We start from the raw sequence: 26,035 nt of genomic DNA, 5'->3' as shown, positions 1-26,035 counted from the left end.
CACTGAGCTCTGCGCCAGCAAAGGCAGCTCTGTTCCCCGGAAAGTTCCATATGCAAAGAAAGAAGGGTTCCCAACTGTTTTAGATAGCATTTTCCAATATCAAAGGAATAAAGTTACCCCTGCTCATGTTGAAAGCTGGCCTAAGCACCCCTCATTCCTCAGGAAGAACATAGCAACAACCAGGGCATCTTGCTATAAATAGAGCCCGTTCTGCTGGCTGGCTTTTTATTTCATTTTCTGCTCCACAGTGCTACTTGCCTGTACCAGCTGCTTAAAGCCAAAGCAGGTAACTTAGAAACGCAGCCCAGCTGTGGGCAGGGTTCTTGCCTAGGAAAGAGATGCGGAATCTGTGGCCCACAATATGATATTGGTCTCCATCAGCCCCAGTCAGTCTAGCCAGTTATCAGGGACCATGGGAACTGCAGTCCAACCATACCTGGAATACACCTGGCTGGCTACCAGCTTGAAAGTCACACGCAAAGCCAGCAGATGTGTTCCGTATTTCTAACACGCGTCCGCAAAGCTCTGTTTTGCGCCCATGTATAGTCAGTGGGGCTCTGTTGCCATTTCCAACCCAGAAACAGAGTGCAGAGTAAACCGGCTCCATGGACAGCCAACACAGCATGGTGCTTTAATCCCCAGGTTAGAGACTGTTGCAAACCGCCATTCACTCTGCCGAACATGACTTTGAACAGCCAAGAAAGGCAGAGCGGAATGGCGCAGTGATTGACTCCGTCCACTCAGTTAACTGACTCTACATCCGTTCACCACCAATTGCTAGTTGCCGTCAGTGAACAAGCAAGCAGCCAATTGCACAACTGTACTACACAATCCCTACCCCCCTTTTTTAATAAACTCTAGCATTTATTTAAAAGCACCGAAGTAGAATTTACACAATTGCTCCACCTTCATGAGGAATTTATTTTACCATGTTTCCATTTCATGGTAATAACTTGAAGCTTGAAGCATCCAACACTGGACTAATATCCCGAATGGTCTGTAACTGCCACAGAAATATATAATTGATCCTAACCACCTTTGTTTCTGTGGGGTAACTTGGAATATTTTAAAATTCATATTTAACAGGCATCAGCCTGTATATACTTGCTGTTTTAAGTATGTGTGCACACAAAGGGGGGATTAATCTGGATTAAGACCATTATTACAATAAATCTTCAAGCCACTTTATGACAACACACACAGAGAGGCACTGAAGTATAAACCCACCGTCACCTCTAAGGTATGCCGTGAAAAATGCATCTGACACTCCAAAGTAGTAAAGTACACAATCCAAAGGTGCTTTAAGAAATGAAAATGGGCACGTATTTCCACTAGAAATTGCAGGAAAATTATGAATGCTGGGAAAGTGCCAGTTATTTCAGTTTGTCTCATCTGATCAAACTCAGGGTTGTATTCAGTGCTTAGCAAGCAGACCCCTCTTGCACAATGGGATGTTCCCTTCCTCTCCTCCCACTGTGCCCGCCCCCAGAGCTGATTTTGAGAGCGCATGGGGGGCTGCAGGGGAGAAGAGAGGAAGGGAAAGTTCGGCTCTGCAAGTGGAAATCTTTTGAGCTAGCGGAACTGGAATGCCGGAGACCACCATCGCAATCCAATCCCATATACGCTTCATCAGCAACCTCAACTAAGTTCAGTGATGCTTACTCAAAGGTAAGGACATAGAATTATAATCTACATTTCACATCATTGTTCTCAACTATACACATATTTGTTTCCCATTTCAGCAGTGATATGGTTCAGAATTACATCACTCTATTGCTTTTGGCAAGACAAACACATAGCAGCACGCTCAGGGAGATAACTGCAATGTTTCACATTCTGAAGTTTATTATTACTTTATTTTTACTGTTTTGCAAGCATAGAGCTATGAAATTGATCTTTCCCCTCTAGAGACAATTGCCAAAGGCAAGCAATCAAGTTTTCTTGGCCTTTTCTGGAATAGAAGTGGGGGAAACTGGCCGAATCCAGGTAATATTAGTTTTTACTAAGTCCCATGGAAAAGAATGAGACACATTATTCACTACAACTAAATTTTACCTGGATGTGGGCCATTAATTAATGAGGTATGAAGATATGAAAGGGTTTCACTTCACTTCCCCTTTGAATCACAGTTGAAATCCGTTTCGCAAGGGTAAAAGCATGTAGCTGCACCAAACAGAAAAGCAGATTGCCAGCTCATCTGCATTTTATAATCCAAACAAAAGCCTACATTTGCCTTCTCTGTGGCTGAGATCACAGTATAGTCATCCCTTAGTCTTCCTAAGGGCACTGTGCCTGACTAGGCTAATGCTACTGATGGCATAGGTCATTAGCAGAGTCAAGGCTGAGGTTATAGTAGTGAGCATGGTAACTCTTGTGCTGTATAAGCAATTGTTCTGTAGTAGAAAAGGTTGTTAGTATTGGCACATGGTTTTCTTTCAGTTATACGTAAGCCTACCACTGACATTTGCTACTTTCTTTTGAAAATCACCAGTAATACACAAGAATGAATATTGCTACACAAAGCATGAAGATGCTTTGGGCAACAAAAGATGTGATTGGGCAACAAAACCAGCCTTGCAAATGAGCCCACAAAACGTGTTATGCACCCACCAGCCCACACACACATGTGTTAGGGCTGGATCCAACTAAGTTTTACTCAGAGTAAACCAACACAAAATCATGGGCCTAAGTTACTCATAGGGACGCAGGTGGCGCTGTGGGTAAAAGCCTCAGCGCCTAGGGCTTGCTGATCGAAAGGTCAGCGGTTCGAATCCCTGCGGCGGGGTGCGCTCCCGTCGTTCAGTCCCAGCGCCTGCCAACCTAGCAGTTCGAAAGCACCTCCGGGTGCAAGTAGATAAATAGGGACCGCTTACCAGCGGGAAGGTAAACGGCGTTTCCGTGTGCGGCTCTGGTTCGCCAGAGCAGCGATGTCACGCTGGCCACGTGACCCGGAAGTGTCTTCGGACAGCGCTGGCCCACGGCCTCTTGAGTGAGATGGGCACACAACCCTAGAGTCTGGCAAGACTGGCCCGTACGGGCAGGGGTACCTTTACCTTTACCTTTAAGTTACTCATGTCTTTTAATTTCAGTGGGTCTAGTCTGAGTAGGTCTAACACTGGCTACAACCCTTGGTCATTTGCACTCTAGAAAGAAAAAAGAACCAACTTCAGAAAAAAAGAACTGACTCAGGTCTCAGGTTCTGAATTCAGGGTATCCAGGGGAAAGGATAAAATTGCAGAGTAGAGACAAGGAAGTGGGGAGGCTATTTTCTGTATGGCTTGAAGAGATTTTGTTATTTGCTCTGACCACCCTCATATCCAGCAGACTCTACCCTGAGCCACCAAGCAAAGCCAAATTATTATCCTAACTAGCTGGGAACCATCCTCTTTAGTCACCAATTGGCTCTGTCCTCTGGTCCGCCAGGCACATGCCCTTCCATCTCAGGCTCTGAACCTCGGACAACAAGGCTGATTAAAGCACCTGCCATTTTTTATGCTCAGTAACTGGAATCGAGGCCAGTTCCATGCTTGAGGGATGCTTTCCAGTGGGACCTTCCCTTACCTGGCCACGGTGGCAGCTGTAGGCAACTGTAGATCTGGATCAGTACCAGATGACACAATGCCCCAGAGCAACTCTACATTGGGGCCCTGTGAGAAATTTACATGGCAGCTCCCGGACTCAGCCACTCTTTTAAAGGGTGGCTGGGTTCCAAAGCACACCTTGGATTGGGCCCTGCTAGGGCCTGGCAGCTGCTCAAGGAGGGCAAGTACTTTTGTCAGGCCTGACTGGAATAATGCAAATCACAGCTGTTTGAATACATTCAAGTAATGTGTATGTTTTATTTGGATGTACAATTTAAATGCATTTTTTCCTGCAGGATTTCTGTTTCTTTTCATTCTCATTTATTCTGCCACACATCAAGAAAAAGAAGGTGACACACAGATAAAAGTGTACTATCAAGATCCCCTAGAATACTGGAAGAACTGCTCCTTCCTCTAGCTCCAAAATTATTAATGGAAACCACAAACAGGAATCTCTCTTTTAGAATCAGGGCTAGAAACTTGCTCTTTGAATAACAAAAATCTCAGGATTTTTTGGCAATGATTAAATTTTGCTAAGAGAGTATCTGAGAGCCAAACAGGTCTCGATCCCCCAAGTCCTTTGTACACATATGCACACACAAAATAGTGATCCCTGGTTCTATTCCTTACAGTTGCTGTTTGGACATAATGCTAAATTGTGGCCTAGCATTACAAGAATGAAATACAGAAAGCCTTGCGCTCCCATACTTCCTTCTCCCCTCTCCTCCTTCAAGGCAGCTAAAAGAAAACTAGAAGGTTCTGTTTTAGATAACCTGACCTTTTTCATAGCATCTGAAGTTTAAATTGTGATTAATCTTAGCCATAGTTCACTGAAGCAATACAACGTCATGGACTATGGTTTGAAGTCAGCCTGTATGAACAAATCATAGTTAAGATTCATCAGTTTGTGTTCAGACAACAGATCAACTTCCAAGCTAATCTGAAACAGAACAACTTGTTAACTCATTGTGGCTGCATCAAAAGATGGGTGGGAGAGAATGTGGGAACTCAAGGCTTATGCAGACTTTAACTCATAATACCAAATGAAGATGTAGTGTTACATCTAAATGAGGTCAAGAACTATAGCTACAAGCAGTAAACCTCCCTTCAGTGAGATCTGGGCAAGAATATTGGCTCCTTCGCATGCAATTAGAAATGATTAATTTCTACAGTGGCAAGTTAAAAAAACACCTTTCACAAGCTTTATTTTTCTTCTAAAACTAAACCTAGGCTAAAATGTAAGAAGTGCTTATTGACTCTGGCCAGGCTAAATAGAGAGGAGTCTTACCAGCAAGCAGAGAATTGCTGCACGATAAACCTGGATTTCTTGGCCGCTCCTCAGTTCACAGTATCAGTACAGTTACAACTTGTTCAAGAAACTCACAGCTCCATGAATACCACATTCAATATTCCACTTCAACTCTTTGCCACCTAAACTTGGATGGATTTTGCTGCAATTCTGCTTTTGAGAAAATTCTTCTGTATAGCTATCACCTACACCATCACCAGCTCAGCAGATAAACCTCCCCATTATAACTATATATAACATATGTGTAGATAAATAAATGTATGCCTTACAGTTTGGTAATATTTTTAAAGTTCTATTTTTAAATGCTTAAAATCTTTGTATAAGTAACTAGAAATATTTTCCAATGCTCTTGAGTGTAATTTTACTCTTTTTGGTAAATTTGAAAGCTATAACTAAAGCAGCATATATATTTGTATCTCTCTATTACCCTCCCTGCTTCAGTCCAAATGAGAGAGTGTATGTGTGTGAGTTTGGGAGGGTCTCATCCAACTCTTTAAAGCTTTTATGAGTTGACCTTTATTGGTGGTTTCCTGTCTTCTGACCACAAAGAGAAATTCATTCTACTCCCCACCTTACAGAGAAGTGCGCCCTTGGTGCTATGAGGTGGGGAATAGAAGGAATTTCTCAGTTAACACCAAACAATGAAAAGGAGGGTGAGGGGGTTAAACATGTTTTCTGCTTTCATTCATTCTTTCAACCAAAACACGAATTAAGAAAATATCCTCATTTTTACAAGAAGGCCAATTATTAGTACAAAGCACAAGCTTGTTTACCACAAAGCCATCTCTCCCTTCCCATTATGATAGCATGATTTCTCCCCTCCCCATTTTGATACCTTCCCCAATTAGCTTGCTTTTTCATCTTATCAGCTATTTTCTTGAGAGCCACATCATCTGCTTGGCATGATACCAGCTTTTTTTTGTACATCAATACAACGCAACACTAAAGCAGAGCTTGAACTGCTGCTTATTTTGCAAGTCTCAAGCAAAAGTTCAAGAGATTTGCCCTCCCATGCCCGCATCCTTACACTAACAAGCAATATATTAGGAAACATGAGGCAAGTGCATATTTGCTGGGTTTGGCAGCGGCACTGTTATCTTCCCAGTAAACTCATGTGAAAAATACTACAAAGGCTCAAGGAAGAGCTATCACTGCTTGTAGAAAACTGGAGCTTTCTGAATTATTACTAATGCATTTTTTTTTGCATTTTTTAATATAAAAATACCAAATAGAGAACCATTCTTAGACAGTCAAGCCATAATCCCCTCCAATGGAATTTGATTATTTTGATATACAAATATTGCTGTTATATTAGAAGGGAGGCAAAAGATGACCTTTGAGGCAAAGCCGCTATTTAAACAATTATTCATGACAGGAAACCTCATCCTACCTTTTCAGTCTTTGCAGAGCCCAGAAATTGAGCAAGAATTGCAAAGTGTTCTGCCTTATCCACATTTCACAACTGAAAATATCTCCCACCAAACATGGCAGAGCTTCACAGCTACTACCGTCTTTTTCGGTAGCTTACTTAATTAAATATTGTGTCACCTCTAAAATACTGATCAAAAGAGACTTGCCTCATCACAAACAGGCAAGACCACACACCTAGAATGGGCAAGCCAAGACACAAAACAGAAAGCCCTTAAGTAATGGGTCAATTTTAAAAAGACACGCCAAAATAAAATGAGATAAAATACACTCAGACAAATTAGGTTCTACCAGGACAACCATTCTTCTCAAAAATAATTACCTGGAAGATTATTTTGTGAGGGGGAGGGGGAAAGAGAGAGGGAGAACTAATTATTGTCTCCATTACTTCTTCAGTGGCACAACTACTGTGATGAATAGAGATATTGGAGCTCTGCACTCACCACAGCTAGACCTCTGCAGCCCACAGGACCACAGGGTCTGATGCCAAGAAAATGAAAAAGCTGTCATTCCTTGATCACTACTGGATTTTTTTTTTTAAAAAAAGCTTCTCCCCATCCAAAAAAAAAAGCTGTCAATCCCTGAATCGGAGGTTAGTTGACCCAGTTTTTGTCTTGTCCCCTCAAAAGGAGATGAGGAAAAGGAGGTGAGCTTTTAGCACTTTGTTTTCATATCTTTTCTATTTTGGCAACATCTTGGGAGCTTCTTTGTCCAGCGGCGACATTGCACAAATGAGAACTCAAGCTCACCGTCTCAAGGGGATTTGCTCACGGACCGAGAGGATCCCTCTCACCCATTTTGCATTCCTCTTCAGTCTGGCCCAGTGGTGGACACAGATCCCTGGGCTGTCTCCCCCGCCATATTGGCTTCTTCCCGAAGAGGAGATTCCTCCTCCGCCTGCCCTCTTGACGTAACTGTGGTCTCTGGGGAGATGCTGTGCGGCCCCTCCAGAGGCATGCAGCCAGGATGATTCTTACGAAAGTGCTGGTTGAGGATGGCCTGGAAGGGGAAACTCTTCCCGCAGACATGGCAGTGAAAGGGTTTGTTTCCCGTGTGCTTGCGGATATGGTACTCCAACTGATCCTTGCGAGTATACTTTTTGCCGCACATACGGCAAACAAAGGGTGTGATGCCCATGTGGAGCCGCATGTGCCTGTCCAGGCTCCCCTTCTGGTTGAAGGATTTGGCGCAATAGATGCAAGTGAGACGTGGGTTGTAGCGAAACCACCTCTCAGATACTTCCTGTTCACGGAGATATTCAACATAGCCACTCACTCCAACTATAGCAGACTCCTCCACCTAGAGAGAAATATTACAGACAAGCAGTAAAGATAATGAGCTAGTTTGTATGTGGGAAGAGGGTCGTTTTTCTCTTCTGAAGAGATGGCTGTAAGTTTCTTTGGATCTAAAGTTTCTTTGGACCCAAAGATAACAAGAGTGCTTGGGGGGGGGGGCTACAGCGTGGGGCTTAAAACTAGGAAAACCCATGTTCAAATTCCCTCTCAGGGCCAAAATACATATGACTCAGGCAAGTACAGTTGTGTCTTCACCTCCTGCCCCATTACTATCTATTTATTTAATGAGATTGATATGCACTGCTTAGTTAAAATATTTAGGTGGTTTACACAAAACAGTATAAAGCGTTAATTAAAAATAACTATAAGAACAGCTATAAGAACAATCAATATATAGATAAAATCAACAGATTTTAAAAATAAATGTATATCATTTGTTCCTTTACTATCTCTCAAACCCTCGTTATTTGCTGAGATAACAAATCTTTTTCTCGAAGGCAACAATGGGGTTATGGAAGAGATAGGTTGTTCCCATTCTTAGACCATCTACATTTTGTTCATGAGCAGAAAAATAAGCAAAATCAGGCTGGAAGTCAAAAGAGCTGTACAGAATGATGGATCTATATGAACAAGGCATAAGTCCCCTTTGGACTACAGCAATACACTCTACATGGAGCTACCTTTGAAGGTGACTTGGAAACTACAATTAATTCCGAATGTAGCTGCCAGACTGCTGACTAGGAGCGGTCGCCAGGACTATATAACACTGGTCCTAAAAGACCTACATTGGCTCCCAATACATTTCTAAGCACAATTCGATGTGTTGGTGTTGGTGTTGACCTTTAAAGCCTTTAACGCAGTGATGGCCAAACTTGGCCCTCCAGCTGTTTTGGGACTACAACTCCCATCATCCCTTGCTAACAGGACCAGTGGTCAGGGATGACGGGAACTGTAGTCCCAAAACAGCTGGAGGGCCAAGTTTGGCCATCACTGCCTTAATGGCTTCAGCCCTGTATACCTGAAGGAGCGTCTCTGCCCCCATTGTTCAGCCCTGAGGTCTAGCTCTGAGGGCCTTCTGGTGGTACCCTCATTGTGAGCAGTGATGTTAAAGAACCAGGCAGAGGGCCTTCTTGGTAGTGGTGCCAACCCTGTGGATGCCCTCTCATCAGATGTTAAAAAGATAAAGAACCACACAATTTTTAGAAGACACCTGAAGGCAGCCCTGTATAGGGAAGTTTTAACGTTTTTTGTTTTATTATGCTTTTATATTTGTTGGAAGCAGCCCAGAGTGGCTGGGGCAATCCAGTCAGTTGGGAGGGGTATAACAACAAACAAACAAACAACAACAACAACAACAACAAACAAATTACCACACTATTTGGAAAACCTCTAACAATGTGAAGGCAGCATGGGAAAGGGGGCCTTGGGACTGTACTTCCACAAGAAAGGTGGAATGATATGTGGAACCAACAGGAGTCTATGTTAGTATACCACTGACATTTGACTCTGGGAAAAATGCATGACATAAACAACACTCTGTCACTAATGTGCTGGAGGGGATGTGTAACACCAACATTCTGTCTTCCACCTATGGTTGCAAAACTACAAACAGAAGTTCTTCCACAGGACTCCCGCTGATGAGGTTTGCCAGCTGAATCCAGATTTATAGTAATATATTTTACGCATAAGTAGATGCAGCTGCAATAATGGCATTCATTTCTTCCATTACAGAAGAAGACAGAATGGCATTCATTTCTTCCATCGTTTATTCCATCTCCATTTTATTCCTATTTTATAGCTGTCTTCTTCTGTAATTTTCTAGAATGCAGTTCTGCTCATTTCTTGTAAAGTGTCATATTCATGGATAGTGCTGTACAAACAGGAACTCAATAAAATGTAGTGTTCATCATTTCTTTGCTTTATGAGTCTACTGAGCACACTTTATACTTTTAGTGCAGGATTCCTTCCTTGATTCCCCTTTATTCTTTTTTTATATAATATTTTTTTATAAAGTTTTATAAAGTTTTCTGTTTTACAATTTCAAATAAACATTTTATAAACTTTAAAATATCCAAAGACTTCCCTTCTTCTCTTTCCATGGTTCATTTTACATATCATAAAGTAAAGGTAAAGGGACTCCTGACCATTAGGTCCAGTCGGGGCTGACTCTGGGGTTGCGGTGCTCATCTCGTTTTACTGGCCAAGGAAGCCGGCGTACAGCTTCCGGGTCATGTGGCCAGCATGACTAAGCTGCTTCTGGTGAACCAGAGCAGCACACGGAAACGCCGTTTACCTTCCCGCCGGAGCGGTACCTATTTATCTACTTGCACTTTGACGTGCTTTCGAACAGCTAGGTTGGCAGGAGCAGGGACCAAGCAACGGGAGCTCACCCCGTCGCGGGGATTCGAACCACCGACCTTCTGATTGGCAAGCCCTAGGCTCAGTTTATAAACTCTACATCCTACCTCAATACCTTTAATTTCTGAAGCAATATTTCTAACGTCATTATAAACAACAGTGGAGACGGGACAGCCTTGTCTCATTCTTTTTTCTATTTGGCATTTGTCTGAAAGAATATTATTTATTAATATATTTGCAGATTGAACAGTATAGATTGCTTTAATTCCTGCTACGAAAGAGTTACCTATTTTCATTTTCTCTAAAACCTGGATCATGAATGACCATGAAATATTATCGAAGGCTTTCTCCGCATCTAGAAAGATTAACGCAGCCTATTTTTCATTTCTTACTTCCAAATACTCTATTAAATTAATTACATTTCTTATATAGTCTTTATTTCGCTGGCCTGGTAAAACCCTGGCCTGGTCTCTGTGGACTGTCTCAGCCAGTGTCCTTTTCAATCTATTAGCTAAAATTGTAGCAAATAGTTTATAGTCACAGTTCAATAATGAAATAGGTCTGTAGTTCTTGGTCTTTGTTAAGTCATTGTTTTGTTTGGGGATCAAAGTAATGAATGCATCTTTCCATGAAACTGGAAACCTCTTTCCCTCCCCATTGTGTCATGTCTTTCAGACTATGCTTTCAAGAAGGGTGCTGTATGTCCATTCCCCAGCCCTCCACTACAGAGTGCCTGTCTATAGACAATCTATATCAGGAGTGGCCAAACTTGGCCCTCCAGATGTTTTGGGACTACAACTCCCATCATCCCTAGCTAACAGGACCAGTGGTCATGGATGATGGGAGTTGTAGTCCCAAAACAGCTGGAGGACCAAGTTTGACCATGCCTGATCTATATGAATAACTGCAGTAGTAAAGCCCAAGTTAGGGATACCTACCTGGGAATTGGGTTGTTTGGGTTCATCCACCCGCCATGGAGATTCACTTTTTGACCTGTACCGCTCATTTACAGTAACCACACTACCAGAAGGGCTAAATCTGCAAATGGAAATAGAGATTAATGGATAGTTGGGCAATATTATGATACTTTGAACAAAGACATGGGAAGCATCAGAACTTCTGCTTGATAATATTAGTCAATAACATTAGGAGTGGGGCAGCTGGGACTGGACAAAATGTGAGATGTGTGTATGTGTACTAACGTTGATTTGGCAGCAATGAAATCTTTTAAGGCAGCCCAGCAACTTAGAGATGGACTGAGGAGCAGCTTAGCTTCCTGGGGAAAGGAAATTTGTTAGGGTGACTAAAGAGGATGAACAGTGTCACAGGCCTAGTCATGCAGAAGTTCAGACCGTGGATCTGATTGGGCATATTTCCGTCCAAGCCAGAAATATTCCTCAAACTTCAATTTATGGAACATTTATAGACTGGGGAGTGTGCTTGCCATCAAGTGATGGCTGGTTGCACCTACCAAGTGATACCCAGCCTCCCCAAGAGCCTTTGTAAGGAGCAGCTGCCAAAAGAACTTTGAGGGGGTTTCTGAGCATTTGAGTTCATGTTTGGGGGATGAGTTGTTAGGTATCAATGCCAGTAGCCTGGTGGCTACTTTGGGATACTGCTAGCTGACCTACTGCTAAACTTAATATTTGTTTATTTTTGACATATTTTGTTAATCATTGACTTGTTAGTTTTATGTTGAAGTGACATTAGCTTTATTATTGATCATGGTTATTGTATTACTGCATTTTTACAGCTTATTTTCTATAAACTGCTTTGAGCACATTTGTATTTGCAGAAAATGCATATAAGTAAATATAAATAAAATCACTACAACTATGAGTAAGCTTTTCACAACTCGTTGATGTACATTCTACCATTTATAAGCAGCAGCACTCCCATCTGTCAAAGAATTAAGAATAATTTAACTTGGCATTACAGTCATACCTCAGGTTGAAGTAGCTTCGGGATGAATATTTTCAGGTTGCACTCCACAGCGACCCGGAAGTAACGGAGCGCGTTACTTCCGGAATTCGCCGCTTGTGCATGCGCAGACACTCAAAATGACGTCACGTGCATGCGCGGAAGTGGCTAAACGTGACCCGCGCACTCGCGTCTTACGTTTACTTCAGGATGCGCACGGGGCTCTGGAACGGATCCCGTTCATATCCAGAGGTATCACTGTACCTTTGTTTTACATACTGCTATGCCTGACGCATGAACCTGTGACCACCTCCTCGACAAGAAGAGCCAGAAATGCTCTCTCAGTACTAATATTTTTTTTTTCAAGTAACAACATTATACCAACAAAAAGGGTCAAATCAGTCATCCTGCTAAACCACAGTAAAGAAACTTTATTATGGAAAATTCACCATGAGGTCAGAATAGACAGACCATGTTTTGAAGATCATGGCTTGGTGTGATGACCACACGGTCATTCCTCTGCCTTCAGAGATCATTGTACCTAGAGATGGGAGAACTGGGGAAATGTAAAAAAGAAAGCAGGCAAGCAACTTGAATCTGTTTGGAATGGACTGGGATGATGGCTGAAATGAACCAAAGAGGTGTTGTGCTCTCAGTGACTGATTCACAACTATGGAATTCCTCTCCCTTAGTGATCTATGCCAGCCCTGTGCAACCTTTTTGACTAGGATTAAGGGGGGCGAGGTTTTCAGCATATTTTATGTTTTGAAGCTGCTCAAGTGCGTTCTGGATGCAAGTGCTACAAAAATTACTGTTATCATCTCTTGAGCCTTCAGGGTGTGGCAGGCTATATACAAGTTAAATGGTAAAGTGGAATCAACCATTAGTTTAGATAAAATACAGTGAATAGATAAATAAATACCAGTGCTGGGCAGGTAGCTATGAGACTACTGAAAAACACAGTAAACTTGGTGTAGAAGGTATTAAACTCATACCACGGAAACCACTTCTGAGAAAGGGTTAGTGATCTTGTGTATGTTAGGGACTTTTCTAGAAATTTCTAATATGAAGAAGATATGCCTTTCACAGCTTCTGATCCCCCCTCCCCTGCTACAAAAGCTGAGCAGATCTCTGCCTGGGGAAGATAAAGTCCCACTCTAGAGCTTATGTGAAATAATAGAATACTGACTGTCCAGATCACCATTTATGCACTTTCTGCTGTTAATCCTCTACAAACTGCAACTTTCATATGTCCTTTTAATCATGCCTCATCTTCTATGACTTTTTTAGACAGCAAGCTCTGGACAGTGAGAATCATGGTGCTTGTAGATTCTGTACAATGCCCAGAACACTCTTGGAAGCAAATCAGTTTTTAACAACAGAAAGTCTCACCTGTCAATCTCTGTGCTGGTTGGCCTGGCCACTTTTGCTCCTGATGAGCCTAATGCGTAACTTTCCTGTCCCATTGATCCATGGCCTGTGGTATCAATCACCATGGCAGTGACCTCCTCAGCACTGCTCCCATCTTCTCCAGATGGCTGGTTTTCTGTCCCCAGCCACTCCTCCAGGTTCTCCGTTTTGATTCGTACTGCTCCAAGAACTTTGACGTCATCATCACCCTGCCCACCATGGTCTGCCACTCCCGTCTCCACATACCACTGACCTGCCCTATTAATCCTCAGTATGGGCTCCCTGCTCTCCACATCTGAGCTCTGCTCGATTATCTGAGGGCTTGTAGACTCCTCAGGAGGACTAAGTTCCCGAATGTCCAGCACAGTGCTGACCTGGCCCATGCGGCTTCCTTTCGGCGTGCTGTGGTGTGGACTCAGAGAGCGATTCAGAGATTCTGGAGGCCGTTCTTGATGCTTTGCCCTCGTTTGGCTCAATTCTGCTTCAACACCGGCTACGTTAATTTTGAAATGAATGCCCTCCAAGATCTGTGTGCACTTGTCTATAACATGTTGCATCTGCAGGAAACTAGCTGCAGTCAGGTAGCTTATGATATCAGCCAACTGGAGGCATATCCGGCCCGTGTAGCAAAAAGAGAGGAGTTGCTCAAAAACAGTGGGATTTTTGATGACAGAAATGGAAACCGTACTCATCTCGTTGAGCGACATGTGGTCCCGGAAGTAAGGTGAGCTGGCAGCCAGTACTACTTTGTGTGCCCTGAATGCTTGGCCCTGCACATTGACTACAATGTCACATAGCCGGCCCTGCATGCGCAGCTGGTTGAGGTGGCTCAGGACAGAATTGCTGAAGTCAGGAATCTCCAGCTGAATGTTTCCACTTTTCTCCATGTCGGCTCCAGTTGCAGGTGGAGCAACCCTAACAACAACAAAATGGCACCACAGGAAGCATTAGAAAATATTTCTCTTTATGCCTGCTTCTCATACTACATGAGGAAGACAAGAGTGTCCATAAATAGTTCTCAGACAATGAATTTGCACACACTTTCAGATATGATTGTGATTCACAAGAGGATAAAATACAAGTTCTTTTAAAGAACGTATTGCTCAAAATTAGTTGCTTAACACAACCATATTTAGAGGGGTTGAGAACAGAAGAAAAGCAGTCAAGGTTGGCCTCCATTGTACATAACATTACACATAGTCTAAACTTTCTCCCTTGGGTATTCATCTTAATAATACCAAAAAGTACAGCATCAGTTAACAATAAGAGAAGAAATAAGTGTTTTGAAGGCTTTTGAAAGTTGTAGCAATAAATGTTTGGGACCAATTTACCAAGTGCTCAAAGGGCAAATCATGAATTTATGCACTATTTTTAGAGATACCAACACAGCTTTGGACTTCTGCCATTCTTTCTGTTGCTAAGAACAGATTTCTGATGGGAAGGTCATGGAGACCACACAAAAGCAACTGTGGCAGAATGATTAGGAATACACATCTTAACTACACAGAGGAATTAGCATACCAAGCTTTAGGACAAGCATGGTCAAACTTGGCCCTCCAGCTGTTTTGGGACTACAATTCCCATCATCCCTGACCACTGGTCCTGTTAGCTAGGGATGATGGGAGTTGTAGTCCCAAAACAGCTGGAGGGCCAAGTTTGTCCATGCCTGCTTTAGGAGCATCAGTGATCTGAAATCACACCCTGTGTTACAGCTGGGGTTTTCTGTAGCTACCTAACTGGATAGATCTGCTGCCGCCTATACTTATGAATGAAAACAGATGCTTCCTGAAGCAGTATCCCAGAGAGTGGGGTGGGTTTGGGGTTCACTTCTAAGTGATGCAAAGATTTATAGATCTGGAAGCAGCTTGTGCTGATAGAGCATTGTGGGTATGACAGTGGGCTGTAACAACGAGGCTAGGGGCTTTGAAAAGAACCCTTTCATTCATTTGCTGCTTTTGACAGGGTGCGTCACCTATCCTCCTGCTTTGTGATAACAGCACCCTACCACAACAGTATTGTGAATACGTAGGACTATTTTTTTCAGACTGGGAACTCATCTTAAATTTTCAGGAGACCCACTTTTCGTCTACTGTATATGTTTGCTTTTCTCCTTTTCTGTATATGGAGAGTAGAGGCAAAGATAGCCAGGCTGCTATACTGTCAACTGAAAAGGAATATGGCAGATTTGGCTTGTAAGAGCAGGGTTATGAAAAGAAAATCTGCATCAATTTAAATTCCTTCTTCTATGCAATGATTAAACACAGAAAACACACCTTTTGAGGTGGGAGAGGTTGTGAAACCATTCATATTGTACAGGGGTGTCCACTCCAGTTGAAGACCAATGAATCTGGCTGACGTGGGATACTCAAAAGGTGGTTAATTCTGAATGATGCTGCCCAAACATAAGGGGCAGATATTATTTTGGATCCCATATCTTCTCTAGTCTTTGTAACTGGGCCTTTAGACATTCATAATTTAAGGTGATAACAAACGCTTTAACATTTCATTCTTCAGGGGGGAGTATTCATTTGCTGTGTTTTAGTTTAATCTATCACTTCAATCACACTCCTTGCAGGCAAGGAATTTCCTTGACAGTTTCAGAGCATGCCTTGGATAAAAAACAAGTTTGGATAATGCTAATCTAGAGAGTCCCACCTTAGGTAGATGACTGGACACCACTGCTCCAAAATACATTTAAGTGGGCACAAAAGTCAACATTATTTGCATACTCCCTGCACAGACTATCCCTTTCTTGTATGAACTAAGAAAACAGAAGGGAAGCAATAGAAACAAGATACCCCAAATCATTAGAATGGAATAAAGTATAGTTGTACCAGGAGAAAAAGCAACAACCTTTAATAGGATACAAAAGCTAGGAGATACATTCGCAACACAGTAGCAATGGCAGTTTTAATGACGGTGGTCCTCTGCTTCTGCGTTCAGGCTTCACCCCTCCCGTTCCTTGTCCCAAATGCCCTCACCCACGCAGGAAGCGCAGCACCCGGGGCAGGACCTCTCAGCATGCCAAAGCCTTCAACACGCGAGGACATTACAAAGCAGCCACGTCAAGACGAGGGGCAATTAAAAACAATGAATATTTGCATTCCTTCCCTGGTTGGAGGCGGCGGAATAAGGAAAAGAGGGTGGGGGTCGCACGGCCTTTTAGCCAGAAGCAGTTCCAGGGAGGAGCAAACTGGGTTGCTAAGAGACAGGGGGGGCTACGAATTGGGGTCCGGAAGGGAGCCCCCCCTCATTCCGGGAGCAGGTTGGGCCAGCCCAGGGGGGGGCCTTCTGAGGGTCCACCTGAGAGGCGTGGGGGGTGGGGGGAAGAGGAGAGAGGCTGCCGCTCTCCAGACCTCCTTCCCTTTCCCGAGGGGACCGAAATATACCGTCTACGTACCTCCAGGGGTGGGGGGCGGGGGGTGGGACGAGCCCGAACACCCTTCCGGAAGCGAAACCCCCCAGACGGGCAACGCCCCGGAAGAACATCCCCCTTTCCCCGACGCTTGTTCTGATTGACTAGCTTTCCTCCAGGCTTCTGGTCCGGCAGCCCCGCCCAGAGGCGCGAGCCCGCCATGGGGAGGGGGCCCGAGGGAGGCGTCTCGTGACCCCCAGCGCGCGCGCGATTGGTGGGGCAACTTGGGGAGGCGGGACCGAGTGCTTTTCTTCTTCGCCCCTGGGCGGGGTCATGCAAATAAAGCCTCGTGCCCTCACGTGATCCTAGGGAGGGCGGGGCCTGCGGGCGTATATAAAGAGAGAGGCCCCACGTTGCTCTCTCTTTTCTAGGTCGCCATTGCTCGCGCTCTGCTGTCCTTTGGGGACCATGGTGAGTGTTCGGGTTTGTTCGCTTTTCTTCCTTTCTCAGCCAGTTCCACCCCAGTAGGGCTCTCTGGAGCGCGCAGGTTGCCTAGGAAGTCTCGTCCCCCGCGGATGGCTCGGGGCGGCGCTGGATGGAGGCGGATGGCCCGCAGAGGCCCCCTTGGCTGCTGGGGCCTGGCGAGCCAGTGGCGCCTGGGCCGCCTTCCAGAATGGCCCTCGGAGGAAAAGGCAGGAGCGGCTGTCTAAATACTATATTCAAGAGGCCTAAGCAGTGACGAGCGCGGCCCTTATTAGGAGTAGCAAACGAAAGGCAGAAGCTTTGGAGGGGGGGTCGACTTAGGTGGGGCAGATCGCGGCTTTTAGCGTAGTTCTGGCCATTGCCCTCAATTCGCCCTGGGCTTAGTTAGCACTCACTCAGGTCAGTTTCCCACGGGGGCCGAGTAGATCTCAGAAATACCTTGATTTTGATGGTGAACGGGTATTGCAACTCGGGAATAGGTGAGGAATTGTTTACTTCTTGCATTTACATCCTTCCTTAGCCCCCCCCGGACCTCAAGGCCGCGTGCCTAGTGCGCCCCCCCCGCCAATTGAATGCCCCCAACCACCTTGTGAGGCCGGCTGGACGGAGGGAGTGACTGGCCAAGATCACCGGGCGAGTTTCTGGCAGGGGGCCTAGTCTGCCCCTCCATCCACTGCGCTGCACTGGTTTGCAGAAATGGCAAATGTCCTGTCCTTCCTCTATACCTAGCATTAAAATTCAGTGAATGGAGCCGCCACCCCTTGCAGGCTAGTAATTCTCCTCCTGCCCTAAGTATGTTTTCTAGACTAATAACTTGGACAGTGGATGTAAGAGAAATCTCACTGGGGAGTCCTTATTTGGAGTGTGGTAGTGAAACCGTTGCAGCGAGTCTTCTCACAAAAGTAAAGTGAGCTGCACCAAAGGTGGCACATGGCATCTTTTTAAAAAAGTCATTTCCTGATGAAAGTGAGCTCTCCTTCACTGTACCTGCACATGATGATAAATGATGTTGGTAGGGACATCTGAGAGCATGATGAATACCAACATCTCTGAGCAGGATTAGGACCTGGGTATATTCAATGTTCAACGAGGCATTTTAAAATAGCCCTGCTAGTTCAAAGTCAGATACTCCGGTATTGCAGATTAATTTATGGCAGCTCTAATGTACCTCAATGAATATTGCAGGCCAGTGTTTAGGCTTTGCATGGTTTACAAGAGCCCTACAGTGTTTGCCACATATACTAAAAAAAAAACCTTTTGTGGGTTGGTTTGAAGCTGAGAGTGGTTACAGTTGCACTGCTGCTGTAGCCCTGTGCTGCTTAGATTTCTGTGTTGCATGTTGGGCTGAAATACTATTTCAGGTCAATGGCAGGGTTGATGCTGATTCGCATTCCTAGTCAAATAACAGGTTGTTAGGGGACCCACTTGTTTTTAGAAGCATTTTAACTTACGAGAGCTCTAACATATTTTTTTGTGTGCTTCCTTATAGGCTCAGAAGGTGAAGACAATACTATTTGTGGAGGTAACATTTTCTGTTTTGGATTAAAAGAAAACTGTTTAGGCTTTTTCAGATTGCAATATATAGCTTGCTTAAATGAGAACTAACTTTGTGCCACAATGATGACACTTATTTGCTACTCTTGATTAGAATGATGAGAATGCTCAACCACCTATAATTGAAACTGAGGCACTGAACATTTTTTAAGGGGCATCTAAATTGTTTTTAAAGGTTTTATAACTTTTGCTGTTTTCCTTGCAGGGTTTTAGAAATGGTTTGGTACTTACAGAAGGAAGATATTTGGGTAAGTGTCCTACAGAAGATCAAGCAATCTGTATAAAAGCCTCTACCAGCTTTTCCTGGGAGTTTTATATACAGTGGATGCTCGGGTTGTGAACATGATCCGTGCGGGAGGCACGTTTGCAACCCGCAGCGCTGTGTCTGCGCACACGCAGTTTGTGATTCGGCGCTTCTGCGCATACGCGACCTCCGAAACCTGGAAGTAACCCATTGCAGTACTTCTGGATTTCGGCGTGTCCATAACTCGAAAAACCGCAACCTGAAGTGTCTGTAACTCAAGGTATGACTAGTAGTTTTAAACGGCATATACTTAAATTGAGCAAGCTAGCAGCATTAAATGCAGCTTTGGTTTCTCTGTTGCGATTGAAGGATGTGTGTGATGAAAGCATAGTTCAGCAGATAATCTGTGATGATTGCAGATGTCTTTCGCTCCTATCTGATGCATCCGAGTTATTTTGATGGTACTATCATTGGTATAGTTTCTGTACTTAATGCCGAACATCAACATTCTTTGCTTGCCAAGGAGATGGCCATTTTATATTATGCCTATTTACTACTTGGGGGGAAAAACACGTAATGTTTTAAGCTCAAGGTATATTATCTAGGTAAAAACTATAGATGTCTACTGAGGCAACCAGTCAAACAGTTAATGCCATTAACAGCGTGAAAGTATTTGGCAAAAGAGGATTTAGACTATTAAGGTCATAAGTTGTAACAGAGTTAAAATTTTCTTGCAGGGTCTGCATTTGCACTGTATGCTGCAGTATGGCCTGGTTGCTGCTATACTATAAATTTCAGTCCAGCTCCTTAGCATGGCCAAACAGGTATGTTTCATGGAAAAATTTGAATGTGTAGTTATGGCAGAAAGGGAATTTTGAGCATTGGCAGGGCACCTCTCATGAACAACGGCAGTGACCCACAGCATGCTTAGGCTGCCCAAAAGTTTTCTGTTTCTCCCCACTCCGTTATATTATTACCAAGCACACTTGCTTGCATTATGCCGTAATGGGTCAGATTATATCAGTCTTCGAACTTCTTAAAATACTCATAACACACTTTACATCATGTATTAAATCACATCTTAAATCTCAGGTCTGCATGAATTGCAGCAATAATAAGAGACTGGAGATTTCAGTAGCCCTTATTGTTTGGTCCACTGCGGTTGTATTGATCCAAATTGTATTTATCCCCAGGCATGTGAGAATTTTCCAGTACATTCTTTGCTTTTCTAAATAGTGTTGGGATGTGTTCGGGTAGTTTGTGTCCTGTCCTGCCTTTGTTCTCCAGAGGTTTCAAAGCAGCCATTCTATGTAGTTGCCAATGCTGTAGTTATTAGGTTATATGGAGACATTAAATCTGCTGTATATGATGCTGAATCAGGTCGCTGATCCAAATGAGGATAATTGAATCAACACTGATACAGTGGTTCATTGTAGTTTTAAAAAGGAGTGAAGCTGGGTTCAAGACTAAAATCGCTTGTCACTTTTCTAGGCCTCCGTAATGCAGCTGTATGAGACTTGCGTTCTGAAGCAAAAAAGGTGGGTTAGTTGCTGGGAAGTGATTTGTCAGTCAGTCCAACCTCACTACAATATTTGTTGAGCAGTGTGATAAAACGTGCTTAGAGAGGCTGTGAAGTTCAAGAATAGTCCAGTGCTATTGGACTATACTTTTGAAATATGGGTCCCATTTATTCCCAGCACAATTATAAATGCTGCTCATGCAGCCTGCCTAGGAGGTGCCAGTGCATCTTAGGTATAACACTGAACAAGGTCTTCTAGTTATATCAGTGAAGGTGAATTTTTATAATGTGTAGTATATAATGCAAGCAGCCTGTGTGATGAGAAGCCAATGAAGCTGAATTAAATAATGGAGATTTGTAATTAGCTCTACCTGACTTGGGCATCTGCTTGCATTTTCCTGTTTAGCAGCTAGCTTTCTCTGGGCTGTCTTAAAGAAAACTTTCTTTCTAGGTCATGAGGCGACTTTGAAGATCTCCTTAGAGTTACATTCCTGATAGTGGTAAGTTACTATAAGATATCTACCTGATAAAATTTGTTCAGCATTGCAGTAACATTGGCAAATGTTTTGGAAGGATCAAGCAATAATGTGGGGATTAGTATGGGCTGCTTGTCAACAATTCCCTGTTAGATCTTCCAGATATGATGGTAATAAGGGTTTTAATTTGGGCGATTTTTAATTGTTTATGTAACTTTAGGCATTTTTCATAGCTTGCTCAGTACTAGACCACACATGTAGCCAGTGATGATAATAGATTCCGCCAAATGACTGCTCATGAAATTAACAGCATACCGTTCTATATACTGAGGTTACATTGATCTGTGGTCATTAGTTAGGAAACTTACAGAAATACAAATTACTTTCTAGTTTCACATTAATAGAACACGCGAATATAAAGTTCCATGTTCCTTTGTGTTTGTGATCCACCCATGCCAACATTTGGTTCTGGCCAACACAGTTCTGCTTAACTTTGGGCAGTTCCCTGTGGGAAGGTGTTACCAGTCAAATCTTAAAGCAAAAGCTGCCAAAATGAGTTTAGCGTTTTCCAGAGCCGAGGCAAGCTGGTTCCCTGTAATAAGATCCTCTGTTGCAACTTAATTAACAAATGTTTCTTTCTCTTTAAAGTCCAAATGGTTGAGGATTTTCCAGTTTTGAGTTACCTGCTGAAAGAGGTTAGTAAATGACTAGTTTTGAAATCTGACACCATAGGCTTGTGTTCTGCTTTGGGGAGGGGCTGTAGTGCAGAGGAGAGCTCCTAACTCCATGCAGAAGGTCCCAGGTTCAGTTCCTGGTGTCCAGCTTATAGGAGACTGGAAAGCTGCTGCTAATTGAAGTAGGTAGTACTAGGTTAGATGGCTCAATGGGCTGAGTTCATACAAAGCAGCTTTCATATTTTGCCTTTTTCCTTCCTTTTGAAATTCACACCACAAATTAAGTCAGGCTCTGCCTGGAAAAAAGCCAATGATGTTTTAAGAGTAGTGGACAGAAAATATTTCTGACAATTGTGCGCTGAGGCTTTTATTGGGGGGTGGGCAATGTGGCTGAGCAGAGACATGCCGGTGGCTCTTGGCGTGTCAAGTACCATGACTTACCTAAGACTGTCTTTAAGGAATGAGATCATCACCCCACTCGTACTGACCATCCCAGGGCGCACAACCACTGCCACAGTGTCCTTTCTCCTATCAGACCAAACAGAGCAGATAACAGTAAAGCTTGCTAGGTTCTTAGCAGGGGCAATCAGAATAAGGGCCACTGACTATCTACCTAAGACTGAACTTCTGAATCAAACAAGTTTCTACAGCAGTGGGAATGTGCACTTCTTAATAGGCATCTCCTTTGTGTAAGAGTACACTCAAAAACTTGGATTGGCTCATGATGAGAACTTTGTCTTAGGTCTGATATATAAACTAATGTTTAAACTATGGCAAATTTCTTTTTTTTAGACACAGTGGAAACTGATGGAGAGGAGAGGCCTGAGCTTCACAATACACTGGTAAGCTGTAAAAATGACATTTATCACTGTTAAGAACCCTTCCCATGGCCACCCAGTGCCAACGGTATAAGTCAAGTGTAAATGATGGAGGTGGCAGGGAACTCCAAGCTGGTGAGCAGGGCCCAACTAAGTGTTAATCAAATACTGCATCTGCTGAGATTTTTGCTCATCACACACACGGTATGTTTGTACTGTTGATGATGAAATTGTATAAAACAATGGGAATCTCTCTGAAAAGAAGTGAAGAGAATTTGCACTGAAACAGTACAGAAATGGTGCTCCCTTTTAGTGCATTGCTGCTTGGGTGCACATAAGATATAACTTTCATTACAGATTAAACAGGAATGTTCTGGAGAACTCTGCCTGTGTGATGCAAGTGCTACACGCTCTGGATTGGGGGGAAAGGAACAGAACATTTTAAGCTGGTAAGCATGCATTGGTTGTGTTAGAAATATATATTCAAAAATTGGTCCTAAATGTTCACCTGAGGTAGTAAAAGTATGTAAGGGTCTGGAGAAGAATGGCAAGAATGAGCAGATACAGTGATGATAACATAGTTCAGCAGATTGAACTGTGGTGAAGAACTGCAACTGTCTTTCGCTCCTATCTGATGTATCTAGCTTCAGACCACAAGTATACAAGTCCCTTTATTAAGCCTTCACTTATATTACATTTGCAGATTCTATTGTAAAACTTTAAATGTAACAACACAGCCTGCTTCGGTGGAGTTAATGATTACTGCAATGAAATAATAGAAAAGTCCATCCGCAAAACAGGTTGATTCAGAAACTTGTGCAATATTCCAAATCATTTAGTGGTTTTGTCCATTCTGTGTTTAAGACATATTCCTTACCCTTTTATATATATCTCTTTCAAATGTAGGTGGTGAACATCTTGAACTAACAGTTGTATGTGAAAGGTAGGTATCTTGTGTATCACATGCTATATGGTGATGTGTGGATGGATATATGATGATAAACATAACCTTGAACTCTCTCTCTGACTACATGATGGAAAATATCAAGGTCTGATCTGTTCATTTGCTGGTATGTGCAGCTGTTTTATGTGGAATGCACTGGCTTAACACCCTTTCTTCTTCATCCTAGATGTGAAGTTGCAGCCTCACCCAGAAGACATTCAACTTAAAATAGTGGAAGGACCCGAATGTACATTCTGTGACATCTGGATATTCAGTATAAGCTTTGGTTACAATAGATGTAGATTCTTCAGATGTTTGAGTCAAAATGAAAATGCTGAGCATGTGCATCCTCATACCTAACAGTTTATTCAAATAAATGGGAGAAACTGAGGCAGCAGCAAGTTATAAGTAAAGCTGTCATTTTTGGATAGGAGTAGCATAGCCACAACTGGCGTTGGGGAAGTAATTGTTCAATGCTAATCTTGACTTGGTGGGTGTCTGTGGTGATTGTGCTTATACTTCTATTGCTTTTTTAAAAAACTGAGCCGTCTACTGTGGGTTTATATTGTAAGCTGCCCTGTATTCCTTGGATGAAGGGTGTTATATACATATAATCAATAAAGGATTTAATTCAACCTCAGAACTGCATCGGCTTCTTTTTAACAGAGGTGTATAAACATGGGCAAAGTTGCTGAATAGCAGTGAGATTCTATTTTTTGATGGTAAACCATACATAGAGAGCTTTGCTATGTTGCCAGGGGCTGGACTAGATTACCCTTGTGCTTTTCTCAAAGTTAATTCTGTCACCTTTTCCCCTCTTGTATTAGACCTCTTCTGAGGTTTTTGTTAGTGCACAGATGAAGGAAAGCCCTGTTTAGAGTTAATATTTCTCATGTCTCTTTTCCCACTCACCTGATTTTGGTTTGTTAAAAGTGACATTTCATGTGGTCAAAGACCAGAGTTTCATTCGTGTCAGCTGAAAGGATATACAAATTAACCACCTAAAATAATTGGCATCCATCAAAGAATATGCTTTTTAATTGATTATTGAACAATCTGGCTTTTGTTTGATATAATAAATTTTATTTATATGCAGCCGGGCTCAGGGTGGCTAACACCAATAAAATCACAGTAAAAACATAATAGGGGAAAAGGGGGGGGGCACCAATTTAAAATGCAACCTCATTTTAAAATAACCGATAAATCAAGACCATAAGGGGAGGGAAACATAAGGGTCAGACTGAGTCTAAACCCTGGCCCTAGTTGAGACCAATCTAACCACCTTGAAACCTGGGACCTACAAAAGTCATTTCTGGACCTTGAGGCCCTCTGTGGAGCATACCAGGAGACGTGGTCCCGTAGGTACAAGGATCCTAGGCTGCATAGGGCATTAAAGGTCAAAACCACCTTAAACCTGACCCTGTACTCCACTGGGAGCCAGTGCAGCTGGTAAAGCACTGGATGAATGTGATCCCTCTGCAAGGACCAGCTTCAAGGGCAGCCCTGCGTAGAGCGCGTTACAATATTCAAGCCTGGAGGGGACTGCATGGATCACTGGCCAGAAAGGAAGGAAAAATACCACTTTTGCTGTGGCTGCAACCTGTGCCTCCATGGAAAGGGAGGCGTAGAAGGTTACACCCACGCTCTTGGCAAAAGGCGCTGACACTAATTGAGCCCTCGCAAGAGATGGGAGTTTGCCCCCCCCAGCCCCATGTAGTCCCTACCCAGCCAGAGGACCAAAGGATTTAACTTCAACTGGCTCCCACACAGCCATCCAGCCATAGCTTCCAAGCATCTGGTCAGTGTTTCTGGGGCCCAGTCAGGGTGGCTGTCCATCAACAGAAAGCTGAGTGCCAGCATACTGATGACAACCCAGCCCAAAGCTCCAAACAATTTGGGCACAGGGGTGCATAAAGATTAAAAAGCATCAGGGAAAGGATTGCGCCCTGCAGGACTCCACACATCAAGGAGTGCCGCGGCGACAACTCCCTCCCATGCGCCACCCTCTGTCCCCGACCTGAGATAAAGGAGCACAGCCATTGTCTGACTGCCCTGAATCCCCCACGTCGGCAAGGCGGTGGCCCAAAAGTTCGTGAACAACTGTGTCGAAGGCTGCTGACAGATCTAAGAGAATCAGCAGTCCTGACCCGACTCAATCCGGCTGTCTATGGAGATCTGTTAGGGCGAACAGAGCCGTCTCGGTCCCAAAACCAGGACGGAATCCAGACTGAAATGGATCTAAAGCCAATGTTTCATCCAGAAACCTACCAAGCTGTTCAGCAACCACTCACTCAATTACCTTACCCAGGCACGGAAGATTCAAAACCGGGCAGTAACTGGATAGATCTAAAGGATCTAGAGGGGATGCGGGTGGCACTGTGGGTAAAACCGCAGTGCCTAGGACTTGCTGATCGTATGGTCGGCAGTTCGAATCCCCGTGGCGGGGTGAGCTCCCGTCTTCGGTCCCAGCTCCTGCCGACCTAGCAGTTCGAAAGCACCCCCAAAGTGCAAGTAGATAAATAGGTACCGCTTTATAGTGGGAAGGTAAACGGCATTTCCATGTGCGGCGCTGGTGCTGGCTCGCCAGAGCAGCTTCATCACGCTGGCCACGTGGCCCGGATGCTCTGTCCCCCGGCCTCTTAAGCGAGATGGGCGCGCAACCCCAGAG

General features: G+C 43.7%; 1 protein-coding gene and 1 long non-coding RNA gene across 3 annotated transcripts; one reads left to right on the top strand and one right to left on the bottom strand.

Moving 5' to 3' along the window:
- Positions 1–6,598: 6,598 nt before the first annotated feature.
- ZBTB37 (zinc finger and BTB domain containing 37) lies at positions 6,599–16,930 on the bottom strand. Of its 2 annotated transcripts, none has more exons than XM_082228526.1 (4): positions 16,702–16,930; positions 13,284–14,216; positions 10,910–11,009; positions 6,599–7,617 (listed from the first exon to the last, which is right to left on the bottom strand). In XM_082228526.1, exons 1-4 carry the CDS (start codon positions 16,788–16,790, stop codon positions 7,129–7,131), a joined length of 1,611 nt encoding a protein of 536 aa, XP_082084652.1. In that variant the 5' UTR covers positions 16,791–16,930; the 3' UTR covers positions 6,599–7,128. The 2 variants fall into 2 exon arrangements, with proteins under 2 accessions (XP_082084652.1, XP_082084653.1); XM_082228527.1 differs by lacking the exon at positions 16,702–16,930 and adding an exon at positions 15,575–16,389.
- A 104-nt stretch (positions 16,931–17,034) lies between these two features.
- LOC309535453 lies at positions 17,035–23,720 on the top strand. Its single transcript, XR_014221260.1, has 11 exons — positions 17,035–17,127; positions 18,629–18,661; positions 18,899–18,941; positions 19,675–19,761; positions 20,429–20,475; positions 20,908–20,956; positions 21,581–21,627; positions 22,399–22,448; positions 22,782–22,873; positions 23,331–23,367; positions 23,555–23,720. It is a non-coding gene; the product is annotated as an uncharacterized lncRNA (long non-coding RNA).
- The last annotated feature ends 2,315 nt before the right edge of the window (positions 23,721–26,035 follow it).

This window comes from Podarcis vaucheri (assembly GCF_965113315.1).
Source record: "Podarcis vaucheri genome assembly, chromosome: 6".
Classification (NCBI taxonomy): Eukaryota; Metazoa; Chordata; class Lepidosauria; order Squamata; family Lacertidae; genus Podarcis; species Podarcis vaucheri.
This window is presented reverse-complemented; position numbering and strand designations above follow the sequence as displayed.

Coding starts and splice junctions, on each gene's coding strand:
- ZBTB37 (XM_082228526.1), bottom strand. CDS start 16,790: ATGTTCTTCCGGGGCGTTGCCCGTCTGGGGGGTTTCGCTTCCGGAAGG. Junction 14,217..16,701: donor CCCGCCCCCCACCCCTGGAG/GTACGTAGACGG, acceptor TGTTGTTGTTAG/GGTTGCTCCACCTGCAACTG. Junction 11,010..13,283: donor ACCAGCACAGAGATTGACAG/GTGAGACTTTCT, acceptor TTCCATTTGCAG/ATTTAGCCCTTCTGGTAGTG.